This window comes from Natrix helvetica (genome assembly GCF_964273705.1).
Source record: "Natrix helvetica genome assembly, chromosome: 8".
NCBI lineage: Eukaryota > Metazoa > Chordata > Lepidosauria > Squamata > Natricidae > Natrix > Natrix helvetica.
In genome coordinates this window covers 28,407,678-28,422,130 of record NC_138559.1, presented here as the reverse complement: position 1 = coordinate 28,422,130, position 14,453 = coordinate 28,407,678, and the positions used below count along the sequence as shown (strand labels likewise).

Sequence of the window (14,453 nt, the reverse complement as noted above, 5' to 3'; positions counted from 1 at the left end):
TGTGCCAATCTTGAAAAGGGAAGGGAAGGCTCTCGCTCTCTCCCACTCACACACTTATCCTAATGGTGACCTGCACAGAATGGTGACTACCATTTATTTTAGCTCCCATAGAGAAATTGCCACCTATTTGCAGGCACCTGAAACCCCAAAATGCCTGGAGCACAATAAAACCCAACTAGGGAGCCCACATGCTTCTCCTAGCCGTGATCTCTGCCTCTGATGATGAAACACATAAATCCGCTTACGTGTGGAAAACAGAAACAGGGCTCCCTTTGGAAAGATTTGGGTAGCAGCTTTGGGTGGAGGGATACCATCTTGCAGGAAAGCCTGTCTGGGCTGAAATAAAATGCAACGGCTGCTGAACACCAAGCAATGGCAAGGACATACCATCCTCCAGTGTGGTAGCATTGATTTCACTGGACGAGGGGCCGGTGCCTGCCCGGTTGAAGGCCTGCACCACCACACCATACTGGGCAAATTTCTTCAGGTTGTCAAGGGTGTAGACTTCACTGTCCCCCGTGGCCTTCATCTCCACAATGCTGTATTGCCCACTGCTTCCTGGGCTGTTCTCCCGATAGCCAATCTGGTAGCCTCGGATAACCCCGTTCTGGAGTTCTTTCTTTGGGGCCTACGAGATGGGCGTGTAAAGAAGAGGGGTAAAACAGGGGAGAGAGAGTCCAGGGAAGAGCCAGAGCCTGGCAGGCAGGGTCAGGGTGAGAGAGGGGAATAACTCCCCTACCCAACCCCCTAAATGTTAACTGCCTACATTCCCACCCCAGGTTCAACTGACAGATGTGCAGGCTTGTTTGAATGGGCCAAGAGCCTACCAGGCCTTCAATGTAGCCTGCCCTCCTTATATTAACATGCTGTGGATGGCAGGATCCCAGCTGGCAATGGAGAAAGGCAGAAGAGTTGGTCTTCCCATTGGTACCATCAATAAAGAAGGACCCAGCAGAAAAAGTGGGCAGGTGGAAGCCACTCTGCCAGCACCTTGGGAATCCGGAAGACCCCCCACCAAGAAGGCTAGCTGGTTTTAGTACGAGCCAAGAGAACTCTTGTTTTTACCTTTCTCTTTTAAGATAGAGTGCCAGCTCCTTACAGGCCAAGAAGGAAGCCCCTGCCTCAAGTATTTAACCCAGTCATTCAACTGAAGGACTTTCGGCAAATAAAGTTCTCTCCTCAGCGTTTTTTTAAAAAATATTTTTTTAAAAAATACTGTATATTTATTTATTTATTTTCAAAATAAGCACTCAGAGTCACTGGGAGTTGGGCCCTGGAAGTCAGGTGGCATATAAATTTAATAAATTATTATTATGGTTGGTCACACAGTCAGCCAGATGTTTAGACTGGATTTGGCATTTTTTTCTATTGAGTCCTCCCAAGAACCCGGGGTAGGCAGATGTTGTTTGAGGGTGTTAAAGAGTTTCCCAACTTTTCTGGCTGTGCGGACCGGCAGTGGGGTGGGAGAGGGGATGGTTGCATGTGAACCATGGGCAAGCATGCTCACACAGCTCCATTTGTATGCACAGGGGGGGGACACACACACCCGCCTCTCACATCAATGGACCGTGCATGCATGTGCTTACCTGCTGCTCATGCAAATGAGGACGTGCACCTGCACACTCGCCCATCACTTCCGCAGCCTGATTCCAAATGGCTGAAGGCCCAGTAGTGGGCCACAGCCCGGGGTTGGGGACCCCTGTGTTAAATGTTAGGGTTAGGGAAGCTGCCTTTGCAATTGATTGGTGTGGATTCTGTCAATGCCAGTGGTGTTCAAATGGTGCTCTGGGTATTTTGGGATGACACCTAAGGCATATATTGGTGCTTTGCTTTCTTTTGCCAGTTGTTTTACTTCTATTTGCAGGTCTTTATGTTTTGTGATTTTCTCCGGTTCTCTCTCTTCTCTTCTGCTGTCTCTAGGTACCGCCGTGTCCCCTATCCAAACTTTCCTCTCAACAATTCTAACGTTTGCATTGTTTTGTAGCAGATGCTTGTCTGTTTGGATTTTAAAGTCCCAGACCACTATTTTTATGTTTTATTACTTTGTCTATTTTGTGATCCCACCAGTTCTTGCTTGCAGACAAATTGCATTTCTTGCAGATCTTGTAATGTTAGTAGTGTGCCATGCCCATTGTTTGCACTCAGTCTGCGTGATCTTTTTGTAGCAGCTAACTAGGTGGTCCAGTTTCTTTGGCTTCTTCTCTGCAGAGGCACCATTTGCTGTCTGTTGCGGTCATCTCAATTCTGGCTGCAGGCGCATTTGTTCTTAAGACTTAGTCTTGGGCAGCCAGAATTATCTCCTCTGACTCTTTCTTCAACTTTCCTGTTCTTAGCCATTGCCAGTAATAAGCCATTTTCTTATTATTACATGCTTTGCCTGCTAGTTTTTTTAAAGTGGCAGCCATGTAACTTTTCCATTCTTCCATTTGGTCCATTACAGACCAGTCTGGCCTCTCCAGTACTTGCTAAGCCTTCACTGCATCTTCTTCACTGTCCTTCAGAGATCCTTCCAGTGCCCTTTTTACTTCTTCAGCTGTTTGGTGCACTTGCAACATTCCATGCCCACTTATTTTCCTTGGTAAATAAAGTCTGTCAACACCTAATGTGTGAACGAAGGGCATGATTCATTGCCATTGTTTTTCTGGCCTTCCTATCCAGGGCCTTTAGTTCTGCTTGAGCCCAGTCTACTATTCCAGCTGTGAAACGGGGATTCTGTTTCAGGTGATGTTTTTCCTTACAGCTTCAGCTCATCCACGTAAAGGAGGTGGGAGAGTCTGGCAGGGTTTTTTGATGTTTGATAGCCATGGCCTAATTTGTTCAGTATTGTTCAAAGAGGAACCAGTGCAATGACAAATAATATTGGTCCTAGTGAATCTCCTTGAAAGATTCCTCTCTTGATATTAACTTATCCTAGTCTATCATAATTGACCAGCAACCCTGTCTTCCATTGTGCCATTGGTCTCTGCACAAAGCTTCTGATGTTTCTACTGACTGTTATTATTTCCAGGCATTTGATTATCCAATCACGTGCCAAGGAGTCGAATGCCTTCTTGTAAGTGCTCTTCAGTTGAGCAGGACTGAAACGGAGGCTCTGTATTGACCCCCACAAATTTTAGCACATGACAAGCCAGCAACAAAGGCTGGTGGGCTAAATACTAGAGCCAGGGGGTCTCCCACACATTGCCCCCCTCTGGGATGCATCACCATTTCACTGCTCTCTGATTGCCTCGGGTGTCAGAGGCCCAGAGCTTCAAAACAGGAGCAGGGACAGGGCCACCCTTCTCAAGCATGTTTCAAGGGGAAAGGACAAGAGCACCTTCTGTTCCACATCAGCCAACAGACCATGCCTGGTCATGAGCTGTTATGTTCATAGTTCAAATAAATAAGAATCACCACTGATCCCAGCCCTCATTCAAGCATGGAAACGTGCATACTTGCCTTCCAGGTGACCTGGATGCTTTGGGATGTCATTGGCTGCAAGGTGACATCCAGTGGGGGACCATCAGGAGCTGAAAGAGTGGAAGTCACATTACATGTTGCACAGACAAATTCTTTCTTTGTTCCCAGTTCTTGAAAGAAGTGCCTGAATGTGTTTCTGACAGTGGCTTTCCATGCCTTTGAAATGCCAAGGGAACCAGGCCCAGTGGAAGGGGATTAGGCATCTGTTCTACAAACTTCAGAGGTGGCACCAGTTGCTTTAGCTTGCTGGGAAGGGGGTAGGGTGGAGAGAGAAAGGCTGGTAGTGAAGACAGCAAGCAACAGAGCAACTGGAAAACTCACAAAGTTCTTCAGCTTAAAGGGTAAACCTCTAAGAATGCTATAAAGTACACTGAAAAATAAATTATTCTGTGGCACTTTAGAAGACAGAGCTGTTTATTTTGATACGAGGCATTTCATCAGATAAATTCCACTCAACCAATGTTTTCATTGTGCAATATACTAGGCAATCTTTTAAAGGACAGATTAGCCCAGTTGGCCCACCACTCAGCTCAGGAAGGGAGCTTCCTGACCGGACCAACCCAAGAAAACAAGCAAATGGCTTCTGCCAATCTGGTAAGGATATGTGCACTCACACATACATTGTTGCCAGACAACAATGCACCCCCCCCCCCTCACACACACACAAACACAAATCTTGTCTATGGAGCCGAGACTTTTAGGCGAAAAAGACGGGCAAAAAAAGGATGGGGGAAAAGAAGAAAAGGGTCTTAAGAACAGACAATTGTGTGCTCTCAACCTTCCTGACTTCCTCTTTCTCACACTTTGCCCATCGCCCAATTTGTTTCATAAATTATCTTGTGGATACAGCCCTGAGGCAGATGGGTACCTGCTTCCTCCGTGCTGATGGTCAGATCCTTGCTTGGCTCACTGCGGCCAATCTTGTTGAATGAAAACATGCGGATGCTGTATACAGAGGCTGGGTGAAGATCAACAATATTGGCCTGGTTAATGGAGGGAGAGATGTTCCGGGTGGATTGCTTGAAGTCCCAGGAATCTGGAAATAAATAGAATGGCTGAGAGATTGTTTGTTGATCCAGAGTTCTAAACACAGCTGCGTGTCGTAAATACTTTGAAACCAAAAATAATTGGAAAGATGGGGAAGGATGTCAAGAAGCTTTACTTTTGAACTTTTTACTCACACCTCTAAAATTATATCCTCCTCAGAGGCTGGAGGTTAAGATAGAGTAACAAGTCAGCCAAAATGGTTGCACAGAGAAGCTAAATAATATCAACCTATAAATAATAAATGTATTTATAAATAAATAAGAAATATCCACGGCTATCAAACATCAAAAACCTCTGCCAGGCTCTCCCACCTCCTTTACATGGATGAGCTGAAGCTGTAAGGAAAAACATCACCTGAAACAGAATCCCTGCTCAGCACTGTCCATATATACCACCACGAAACTGCAGTGGAATTTGGAATGCTTACCATCAAACGGGGGGAAATCTATAAGGTCCTATGAAAATAAAATCAAGAATCTGGATGAAGACTACAAATACTTCAAGCTGACAACATCAGCCACACTGAAGTAAAGAAGAAGGTTAAATATAAACAACATTGTTACAGTGAAGAAGATCTTAAAGTGCAAACTCAGTGGAGGAAATACTATCAAGGCAATTAACATCTGGGTAATTCCTGTCATTAGATACACAGCTGGAATAGTAGACTGGGCTCAAGCAGAACTAAAGGCCCTGGATAGGAAGGCCAGAAATACCATGGCAATGAAACATGCCCTTCGTTCACACATTAGGTGTTGACAGACTTTATTTACCAAGGAAAATAAGTGGGCATGGAATGTTGCAAGTAAAAAGGACACTGGAAGAATCTCTGAAGGACAGTGAAGAAGATGCAGTGAAACGAGTATATCGGGAAGGCTTAGCAAGTACTGGAGACACCAGACTGGCCTGCAAGAAAGACCAAATGAAAAATAGAAAAGGGGCATGGAAAGACAAGGCATTGTGTGGCCGCTACATTAAAATATATATTAGGCAAAACAGGCAACAACAAGATGTGGCTATGGCTAAGAGCAGGGAAGTTGAAGGAAGACACAGAGGGGCTAATTCTGGCTGTACAAGCCTTAAGCACAAATGCATATCAGGCCACAGGCAACAGGTAGCCTATGAAAAGAAGCTGAAGAAACAGTGGACCACTTGGTTAGTTGCTGCAAGAAGATTGCACAGACTGACTACAAACAATGACACGACAAAATAGCAACACTGGTACATTGGAAGATTTGCAAGTAATGCCCTGTGCCTGCAAACAGGAACTGGTGGTAATAGAATAAAGTAGTAGATAAATAAAGTAATAGAAAATGAAGAAGCTAAAGTGCTCTGGAACTTAGAATTCAAACAGACAGACATCTGACACACAACATGCCAGACTTCACAATTGTCCATAAGAAGGACAAAAACCATCTGAATACTGGATGCGACAGTACCTGGAGATAGCGGAATAAAAGAGAAAGAACTGGGAAAATAACAACATATGAAGGCCTGTAAATAGAAATGGAATAACTGTGGCAAACAAAAGCAAAGATGGCATTAATAGGCCTTGGGTGTAATCTCAAAACAACTTGAACACAATGGGCATTGACAAATTCACCATAAGTCCATTGCAGGAGGCAGCTTTACTTGGAACAGTTGACATCCTGTGATGATATCTGTAACACCATCAAACTTCGGCCTATCCCGGATCCTTGCAAAAGACCGGATAGGTGGATAAAAATACCAAATCCAATCTGAACATCTGGCTGACTGTGCAAAGAATGGTAAATAAATAACAAACTAGGTTTTTTAATGTAAAGGTAAAGGTTTCCCTGTCCAATCGTGTCTGGCTCTAGGGCATGGTGCTCATCTGTTTCTTGGCTGAGGAAGCCAGGGTTGTCCAACGACATTGTTCGTGGCTATGTGGCCAGCATGGCTATACACCAAAGATGCACAGAACTTCCATCAAAGTGGCACTTATTAACCTCCTTGCATTTGCATGCTTTCGAATTGCTAGGAGAGCAGGAATGGGGAGATCACCCCAATGCATGGCACTCAGGTCTCGTAACCGGGCTATCAACTTTCCAGGTGACAAGCTCAGCATCTTTAACCACTGAGCCATCATGCCCCTTTTTTTCAACGTGGAAGAAAGAAGAAAAAAGTCAAGGAAATGATCAATCCACTAATGGGAGAAGATGCCAAGGAAGGGATGGATAACAGGTAGAAAATGGAACTGCCCAATCCATGTTTGCCTCTGCCCTACCTATCAAAAACAGTACAGTAGATGGCAGAGTAGGAATACAAGTCAGAATAAGCAAGAAAATGGTAAGGCATCCCCTGTAAGGTATGGATGAGTTCAAATCACCAGGCCAAATTGATTGCATCCCAAAGTTCTGAAGAAACTGGCAGAAATTATCTCGGAACCACTGAACAAAATCTTTTGAAGCTCCTGAAGAACCAAGGAACTGCCAGAGGACTGGAAAAGAGTCCTCTGTGATTCCAATCTTCAAAAAGGAAAAAAAAAACATGAATCTAGGAAACTAGAGGCCAATCAACCTGACAATAATACCTGGGAAAATCTTGGAAAAAGATATTCAGTGGATCTGCAAAAACCTAGAAATGAGCAAAGTGATTACTAGAAGCCAATATGGGCTTGTTAAAAACAGATCGTGCCACACAGTTATTGCCTTCTTTAACAAAGTGACTAAATTAGTGAATCAGGGAAATGCTATGGACATAATTTACTTAGGCCAGTAAGGCATTTAACAACAATAACAACAACAAAAATGTGGGATAGACAGCATCACCAGCACATGGATTCACAACAAGCTGAACAACTGTACTTGACATAAGAGTTCTCAATGGAACCGCATCTACAAGGGACCTGCAACGCTGGAGTGCGACTTCTTGCACCCAAACCCCTTCTTTTTTTCCCTGGCCCTGCGTTTTGCAGCATCATTTGAGGCCAACGAAGCCAACATTCTATTCAAGTTGAATTTTTCCCATTTTCTCAGAACAGGTTCTCCTCGACTTATGACCACAATTGAGCTCAGAATTTCTATTGCTAAGTGCAACATTTATTAAGTGAGTTTTGCCTCATTTTACAACTTTCCTTGCCAGAGTTATTAAATGAATCATTACAGTTGTTAAGTTAGTAACATGGTCTTTAAATTACTCTGGTGCCAACTCCCAGCTTTGTCATAGTAAGAGAAGGGGGGGGGGAGTGCATTCCATGCCTACTGGCGGCTGAAGTCGGATCTCAGGTTACTGCAGCCGGCTTGGGAGGGGTGCACCTCATAGGGGAATGAGATTTAAGAAACAGACTGAGGGGAGGGAAGGAACAGGGGTAAAGTTCAGCTATAAATCAGACAAAGCTTAGACTTGACTGCGAAAAGATCTTGCCTATAATGCTCCTAATAAATGACTAGCTTTGTATTGAAACTTGACTCGATATTCATGAATCAATTAGGGCATTTTTAGGAAACTTTACATCTGGCTTCCCCATTGACTTTGCTTGTCAGAATGTCACAAAAGGGGATCGCGTGACCCCAGGACACTGCAACTGTTGTAAATACATGCCAGTTGCCATTTGAATTTTGATCAGATGACTCCAATGGTCAAAAGTGAAAAAACTTTTTTTCAGTGGTGTTGTAACTTGGAATGGTCACTAAATGAAATGTTGAAAGTTGAGGATGACCTGCAGTAATAAATAACTTTTTAAAAAAATGCATGAATCTTAAGTAAGGTGTTTCCCAATTCCTGTTTCCACTCAGAACATCATTAATTCTGCTCACCAGACTTATTCTTGTACTCAATATCAAAGCCTGTGATGATGCTGTTACCATCAAACCTCTGAGTCCACCGTAAGTTCATACTCCGGGCTTTCACTTCTCGGATCTCCAGTTCTGGAGGGTCTGGTGGCTCTGCGGAGGGACAGGAGAGCAGCAGTAAGAAATAGGAAATGTCACCCTCCTCCCCCCCATGCACAGCATACATGCATACACCAGACCACCAGCCTCCAACCCAGGTTAAAAAAAGATTAGCATATTGAACAATATATCAAAGAGTGAATAAACTGAAATTGCATATCCAGCCAATTGCATAAAATGTAAAAGCAGAGAGGAAGATAAAGACTGTTTTGCAAGGTCCCCTGCATGTCAGAGGGTGGACGGAGGATGGCCGGGACCATTGCTAAGAGTCGGGTGTGGGTCGCTGAACTCCATTTCCATGGCAGCTCAGTGCAACCAGGGAAATTTGCCTTGCCTCAGAAGCCCCTGGCTAGTTCTCCCAAGAGACAATGCAGAACCAGCTCAGAAATGATGGGAGACCAGCAGCTCCCCATCTTCCAAAATCTGGGCATTGTTGGCGGGGGGGGGGGGGGAGGAAACACCCTTCCATCTCCACTTTACATTTGAATTCCTTGAGAACATCTAGGTGCAGATGGAGGGGTAAAATTTAGAAAAGTTCTCAACAGGGACTCAGACGTAATATTTTAATTGTTTTAAATCCATGTTCATGTCATGCTTTCCTCAGGAAATTGTCTGTGAAAAAATAGAAAATGAGCTGAGTTCCTTAAGTTTTTATTGCTGATAGCAGCTTTACTAAAATGTGGTCAGTGTTCTGCACCCCTCAAAGCTCCCTTGTCATAAACTGGGGATTAACCCAGCAGAAGCTACGCGCCAAAGCCCCCAGCAGCATCTGAAAGGCACCATTGCATACGCGCATACACACCCAACCAAGGCCAATACCTTGTACAGTAAGTTGAATAAGTCCTCGGTCTTCCCCATAGGAGTTGATCGCATGGCAGGAAAAAAAAACAGAGTCTCCTCGTTCAGCAGGCTTGAGCTGTGGAGAAGGCAACATCAGCTCAAATCTCAATGCCGTTCCCTGAAAGGCCTCTGGACAAGGCCGCAAGTTGGGAGATCTCCAGGCTGGCTTTTTCTCCCCTGCCACAAAAGGCTCACAAAAGGCCCAGCATGTTAACAGCCCAGCTGCAGCCCTGCCCACCCCCACCCCCACGTCTTACTTTGAGGGTCGAGATGACCTCGTCACTATTATCCTTCGTAGCAATGGCGTATCGGACGTTTCGGTCGGGATCAATCACGGTGTCCCCTTTCTCCCAACGAATGATAATGGGGCGCTCACCACGAGCTGTGCAATTCAGCTCTTTAGCCTGGCCCTTGATGGCGATGGTGGTGTTGGGGTGGGAGGTGATCATAGCTGGGACTGAGGAGAGGAGAGGAGAGAGGAGAGGAAGGCTGTGGTTGGCAAGAGAAGTCTGTTAAAGTCTCTGCTGCTTGTCATGTTTCCTTCTGAATCGGAACATCCGGGCAGGGGGAGGCAATAATACCTGAGAAGGACTTAGGTTATTTTTGCTTTACAGTGTAACTCCCTCAAAGGGGAAGCTAAATGAGAAGCAACCTGAACCCTGCGGCTGGAAGCTTAAAGATCTGGAGATTTGCAGCAGGCTCCTGCACTTGGGAGGATCACACTCCACAAAGCTCTCGACAGCCTCTTCTCACTGTGCGGAAAGCATCCTGGTTCACACACAGAGCGCCTTTGGGGCATCCCCTTTGCTGAAGAGCTCCACGTTTGGATGTTTATCCACCCTTGCAACTCAGAACTTAATCTGATGAGCAAAAAAAGCTTCTATGTCACCCGGAGAGCTTTGTGGGTCACAAAGGCAGCTATGCTGAAGGCTTAAGTTCACCAGATCTGCTGCACTAGAGAGCACCGAGAAAGATCAGCCACTTTACGCTAATCGGGGAACTCCTCTTTGGAGGGTCTTGCTTTTTCTCTTCTAAATGTTACACAAGGAAGCTAACACAAATATGGAAGATGAACAGTAGCATTATAACAGTGAGATAGGAGGCCTATAAATCTGGGGTGGAATCGCTTGCACACTGCTAGCTTCACACAAGTGTGTGCCGTGCATGCTCAGTTGACTGAAAATTGTTCTATGCATGCCCAGAAACATGCCTGCGATGACAGAAGAGACCAAGGAACCAGTTCGGGGGCGTGGCCAAGCTCGGTCGCTGCCGGTTCTGTGACCCAGGACAAATCACCATTACCGGTTTGGCCGAACCGGATCGAACTGGGAGCAACACACCTCTGATATAAATGTAATAAATAAATGTAATAAACTAGCGCTGAAAGGAAAATCAGTCAAGAACGCCCCCCCCCCTTGCTACTCAGACGCCCTCTCCCCCTTGCCTTTCGTCCCCCCCAGAGGTCAGTCGGAGGGGAAACTGGTCCGGGAAAGACAGACAAGGGGGAATCCATGATTCTTTCCACCCAGCATCAATTTGGAGGAAGTCACACAAAACTCCTGGCCTTCAGATCCACATCCACAAGTGATCAGAACTCCCCAAAGAAAGCCCACTCCCAGTTGTGGGGAAGGCACAACTCTCTGCCTAAATACCACCCATTAATTCTTAGCCAAGGAGTAAGAACATGAACCAGGAAGAAATGGCCCTGTCTTCCACCAGAGTTGAAGTTCATGGAATAATGAAGCAGGCACAATTTATAACGCACATCTGGATCCACAATAAATTGTGAAAGACAAATAACCAAGTACAAGTTTTAACCATGAAAAAGCTGCAGCCACCGTGACGTTCACATGAATTACTGAGTAAGATTTTATACTTTCAAGGATGTGTTGTGGGATACTGTTCAAAGAGATCTGCAAAATTCCCTCTGAGGAACTGAGCAGAACACGGTGGTGATGGGTTTCACAAGAGGCAGGCTTGGCTTGAGAGGGAACACAACGATAAAAAGCCCACCAAGGGGTCTCCTTTCGCTCCAAAGGGGGTCAGCAGATGCTGACACGAAAGCTGTGGCCAGCCCCTCCCTAATCGGGCAGTTGTCAAGAGTTTCCAGCTATGACCAAAGGGAACCTTTCCACCCTTTGGTCGTTTCGATAAAATGGACCTTAGGGAAGCAGAGGGATCTCTGTGGCTTCCTTGAGCAGCAATTGACAGAGTCCCAGAGCTTCTGTGTAGCGCAGGGATCAGCTGAGCTGAGCCAGCAAAACAATCAACCTGCAGCAACTGTTCACAGCCCCTGAGCTTGCGGGGGGGGGGGGGGGGGAGAGGAATCGGCAGAAGCCAAGGCAAGGCCATCTCCAAATTTAAGAAAACCAGACAGACATGCAGAAGCAGATGGAATTGTCAGAGCCTAGCAGAGCATGGGACTTCTCAAACATGGCTGGTGGAAGGTGAGAAGATGCAATGACCCACTTTCTGTGCAAGAATCTTGAGCCAGCCCAGCACAAGGTTTGCTTCAGAGAGCACACAGCCCCTCGCAGCTTCTTTTCAGCAGAGAGGGATGGGGGGAGGGGGGGGGAAAGACCTGGAAATTTAGCCTGGAGTTGCAGGCACCCTTCCCAGAGCACCGAGCTTGAATGGTCCTGGACCCTGGGCATGGGGGACAAGATTCCCAAAGGTCTTTGTTTGGCTGTCCACTCAGAGAGAGCTGTAGGGCAAGGAGCTGCAGGGCGCAGGAGACCAAGTGGGCAGCCAAAATCTGAGTTTGCAGAGTAGATGGAGGGATGGATGTACTCCTTGTTACTGCAGGCCGAGTCAAAGGGTTGAGGGCAGGCAGTTTTGTTCCCCCTTTTCTGAATTTTGCTCTCCACTGCTCTTGCATGGGCTGCTTTGGCCGCAAGCTGCCTGGCTCCCCCACCCTCCCCTCAGTTTCCACAGCAGTTTAGCCTGCCCATTAAGCTTCAGAGAAGATCCCAGCAGAAGCCAGAAGCTCTTGCTCACCACAGGGGCAGTTGCCACGAAGTCATGCTAACACATGCTATCCCCTCCTCTTCTTCCTAATCCAAAAATGATGGGGGGAGGGAATGCTGAGTATGCAACCAGGCTGGCTCAGGGGGTAGAGATTAAAAAAAGGCACTGCTTACCCAAAGAGTGCAGTAATATATGGTAATGACAATCAGCAAAGGCAACACACACAATTCTAATGGGACACTGGGGGGTTTAATGAGTTACAGCTTCTCCGCTTTCCATGGCAATCTAATTCAATTAGCAGCTGGGAAAAGGCTGACTTTCAGCTTGCTCCCATTGGCAGCATGTGGACAGAACCGAGGGTGGACTGTGATGCCACATCGCCACACAAACCATTTTGTTTGCAAGACTGGAGTGCCACATAACCCAGTGGCTGAAGGGGAGGGGGGCAAGCAAAGGCAAGGGTGCGCATTTAATGCTGGCCATTCACTCGAAAAGTGCCCACTTGGGCAATTTAGTGGAACAGAAACTAGGAATGGTTTTGCTGGGCAGATGGCACGAAAAGCACCCCTCCCCCAAAAGGCTCGATGAGTCCTGAGAGAGCAAGGAGAGGCAGAGGCAAGAAAAGAAAGAGAGCCGGGAGGGTGACTTGGAGCCCAGCCTGGGGGCACAGGAGTGGCAACCAGCAAGGGGGTCCCTCTCAGGTATGCCTACCAGCCAGTCCCAACTTCCTTTTGGTGATGGCCCAGTGAAGATGCTAACCTTGTTTGCCACCCTTTCCATGAATGGCATGGGCCTTCCCCTTCCTAAAAGGGAGACTGCTGTGCTGATAACTGCAATGGTTAATCATGAAAAGTCAGGGGTGGGTTTTGTTTTGTTTTTGGGTGGGTGGGGGAACGTGGAGTTTTAATGAAAGCATTTGTCACCCAGGATCTCCTGTTGGTAAAGGAATATGACTGCAGGCCTGGCAGCATTAGCAGCTCTTGCTCACAATCACCCATGCCTTAGTCATCTCTTGTTTGGATTACTGCAATGTGCTCTACATGGGGCTGCCCTTGAAGACCATCCAGAAGCTGCAGCTGGTCTACACTTCAGCAGCATGTGTAGTTTTGGCTGCCCCGTGGTTCCCCCGAGCTTTATCGGCTGCTTTCTAGGTGCAATGCAAGTTGCCGGTGGGCTTCTTTAAAAGCCTGCAGGGTACCAGGGCTGGCTACTTGTTCAACCCGCTCTCTCTGAGAGGATATCTGCCCATCTTAGGTTAGGTAGGGTCCCCTCCCTTCAATGTTGCCAGCGGAGGGGACCTCAAAGACTGCTTCCTCAGTGACCATTCCAGTCCATTCCTCTAGCCTTCTGAAGACCAGTTCTTCCCTCAAGCACCAAACTAGGATGGGAAGTTGGGCCTGGGGCCCCAGGAGGGAGGGTACTTTTTAAATAATATTTTATGGATTATTGTGAACAGCGTAGGGTGATTGTATGAGATAGGCAGCCTCTTAATGCATATGTACTTTAGATAAATTAAGAACCCACAGGCCTCAATTTTCAGCTTAATTACTACGGTAGCTGCAAACCAGTTGAACTGAGCTCCCAACAAGCATCCTCATTTAGCAGAAAATTATGGCATGGCCAAAAGCCTCTCAGCTCCGATCTTAAGGGCCCCCCCAATATCCCACAGAAATGCCTGGAGCTGGGAAAGCAAAAAGAAGGAAGCCATCCTCATGTGTCCATTGCCCACCGATGGCTCTTAAAAACCGTCTAGAACTTTGAATGGTTGCCAAGGCCACTGCTAGTTATGCTCATCCCTGACTCTGCAGAGACTCCTTTCTCTATGAAAAGTGGGCCCTGGGGTCACCAACGTCTAAGTCATACCAGGTGAGGAGACAGCAGGAAGGCCCTGAAGGTCATCCAACAGATTTGAATAATGGGAAAGTCAGATTAGGAAAAAGGACCTTTCCAGAGGACACATGAAGCTGTCAAATTCCCTGCCAGGAGCAAGGCTGGTCCCAGGCTCCTGCCGGAACGCTCTTTGGTCCTTGAGAAGGGAGCACTAGCGCAGGACAGCAAGAGAAGAGCAGACATTCCATCTGCCCACCAGCCCTTCCATCGTGAAAGAGTAGACCACAGGCAGACACCTGGAGGTCATCTCTTCCATCTCTCCTGAAGAAGCGAACCCTGCAAAAGGCCACCAACCAACAACCCCCAAGCAAACCCTCTTCTCCTTTCAGGCTCTTCATT

At 46.7% G+C, this 14,453-nt stretch overlaps 1 protein-coding gene across 4 annotated transcripts in view; it reads right to left on the bottom strand.

Moving 5' to 3' along the window:
* The window catches only part of DSCAML1 (DS cell adhesion molecule like 1), a 111,981-nt gene that overhangs the window by 15,233 nt on the left and 82,295 nt on the right, over positions 1–14,453 (bottom strand). For all 4 annotated transcript variants that reach the window (XM_081961379.1, XM_081961380.1, XM_081961381.1 and 1 more), the window contains exons 12-17: positions 9,515–9,714; positions 9,237–9,333; positions 8,283–8,411; positions 4,328–4,495; positions 3,439–3,509; positions 388–628 (exon numbers count right to left, since the gene is read on the bottom strand). In XM_081961379.1, the coding sequence (XP_081817505.1) occupies positions 388–628; positions 3,439–3,509; positions 4,328–4,495; positions 8,283–8,411; positions 9,237–9,333; positions 9,515–9,714 (906 nt within the window). The remainder of the gene's footprint in view (positions 1–387; positions 629–3,438; positions 3,510–4,327; positions 4,496–8,282; positions 8,412–9,236; positions 9,334–9,514; positions 9,715–14,453) is intronic.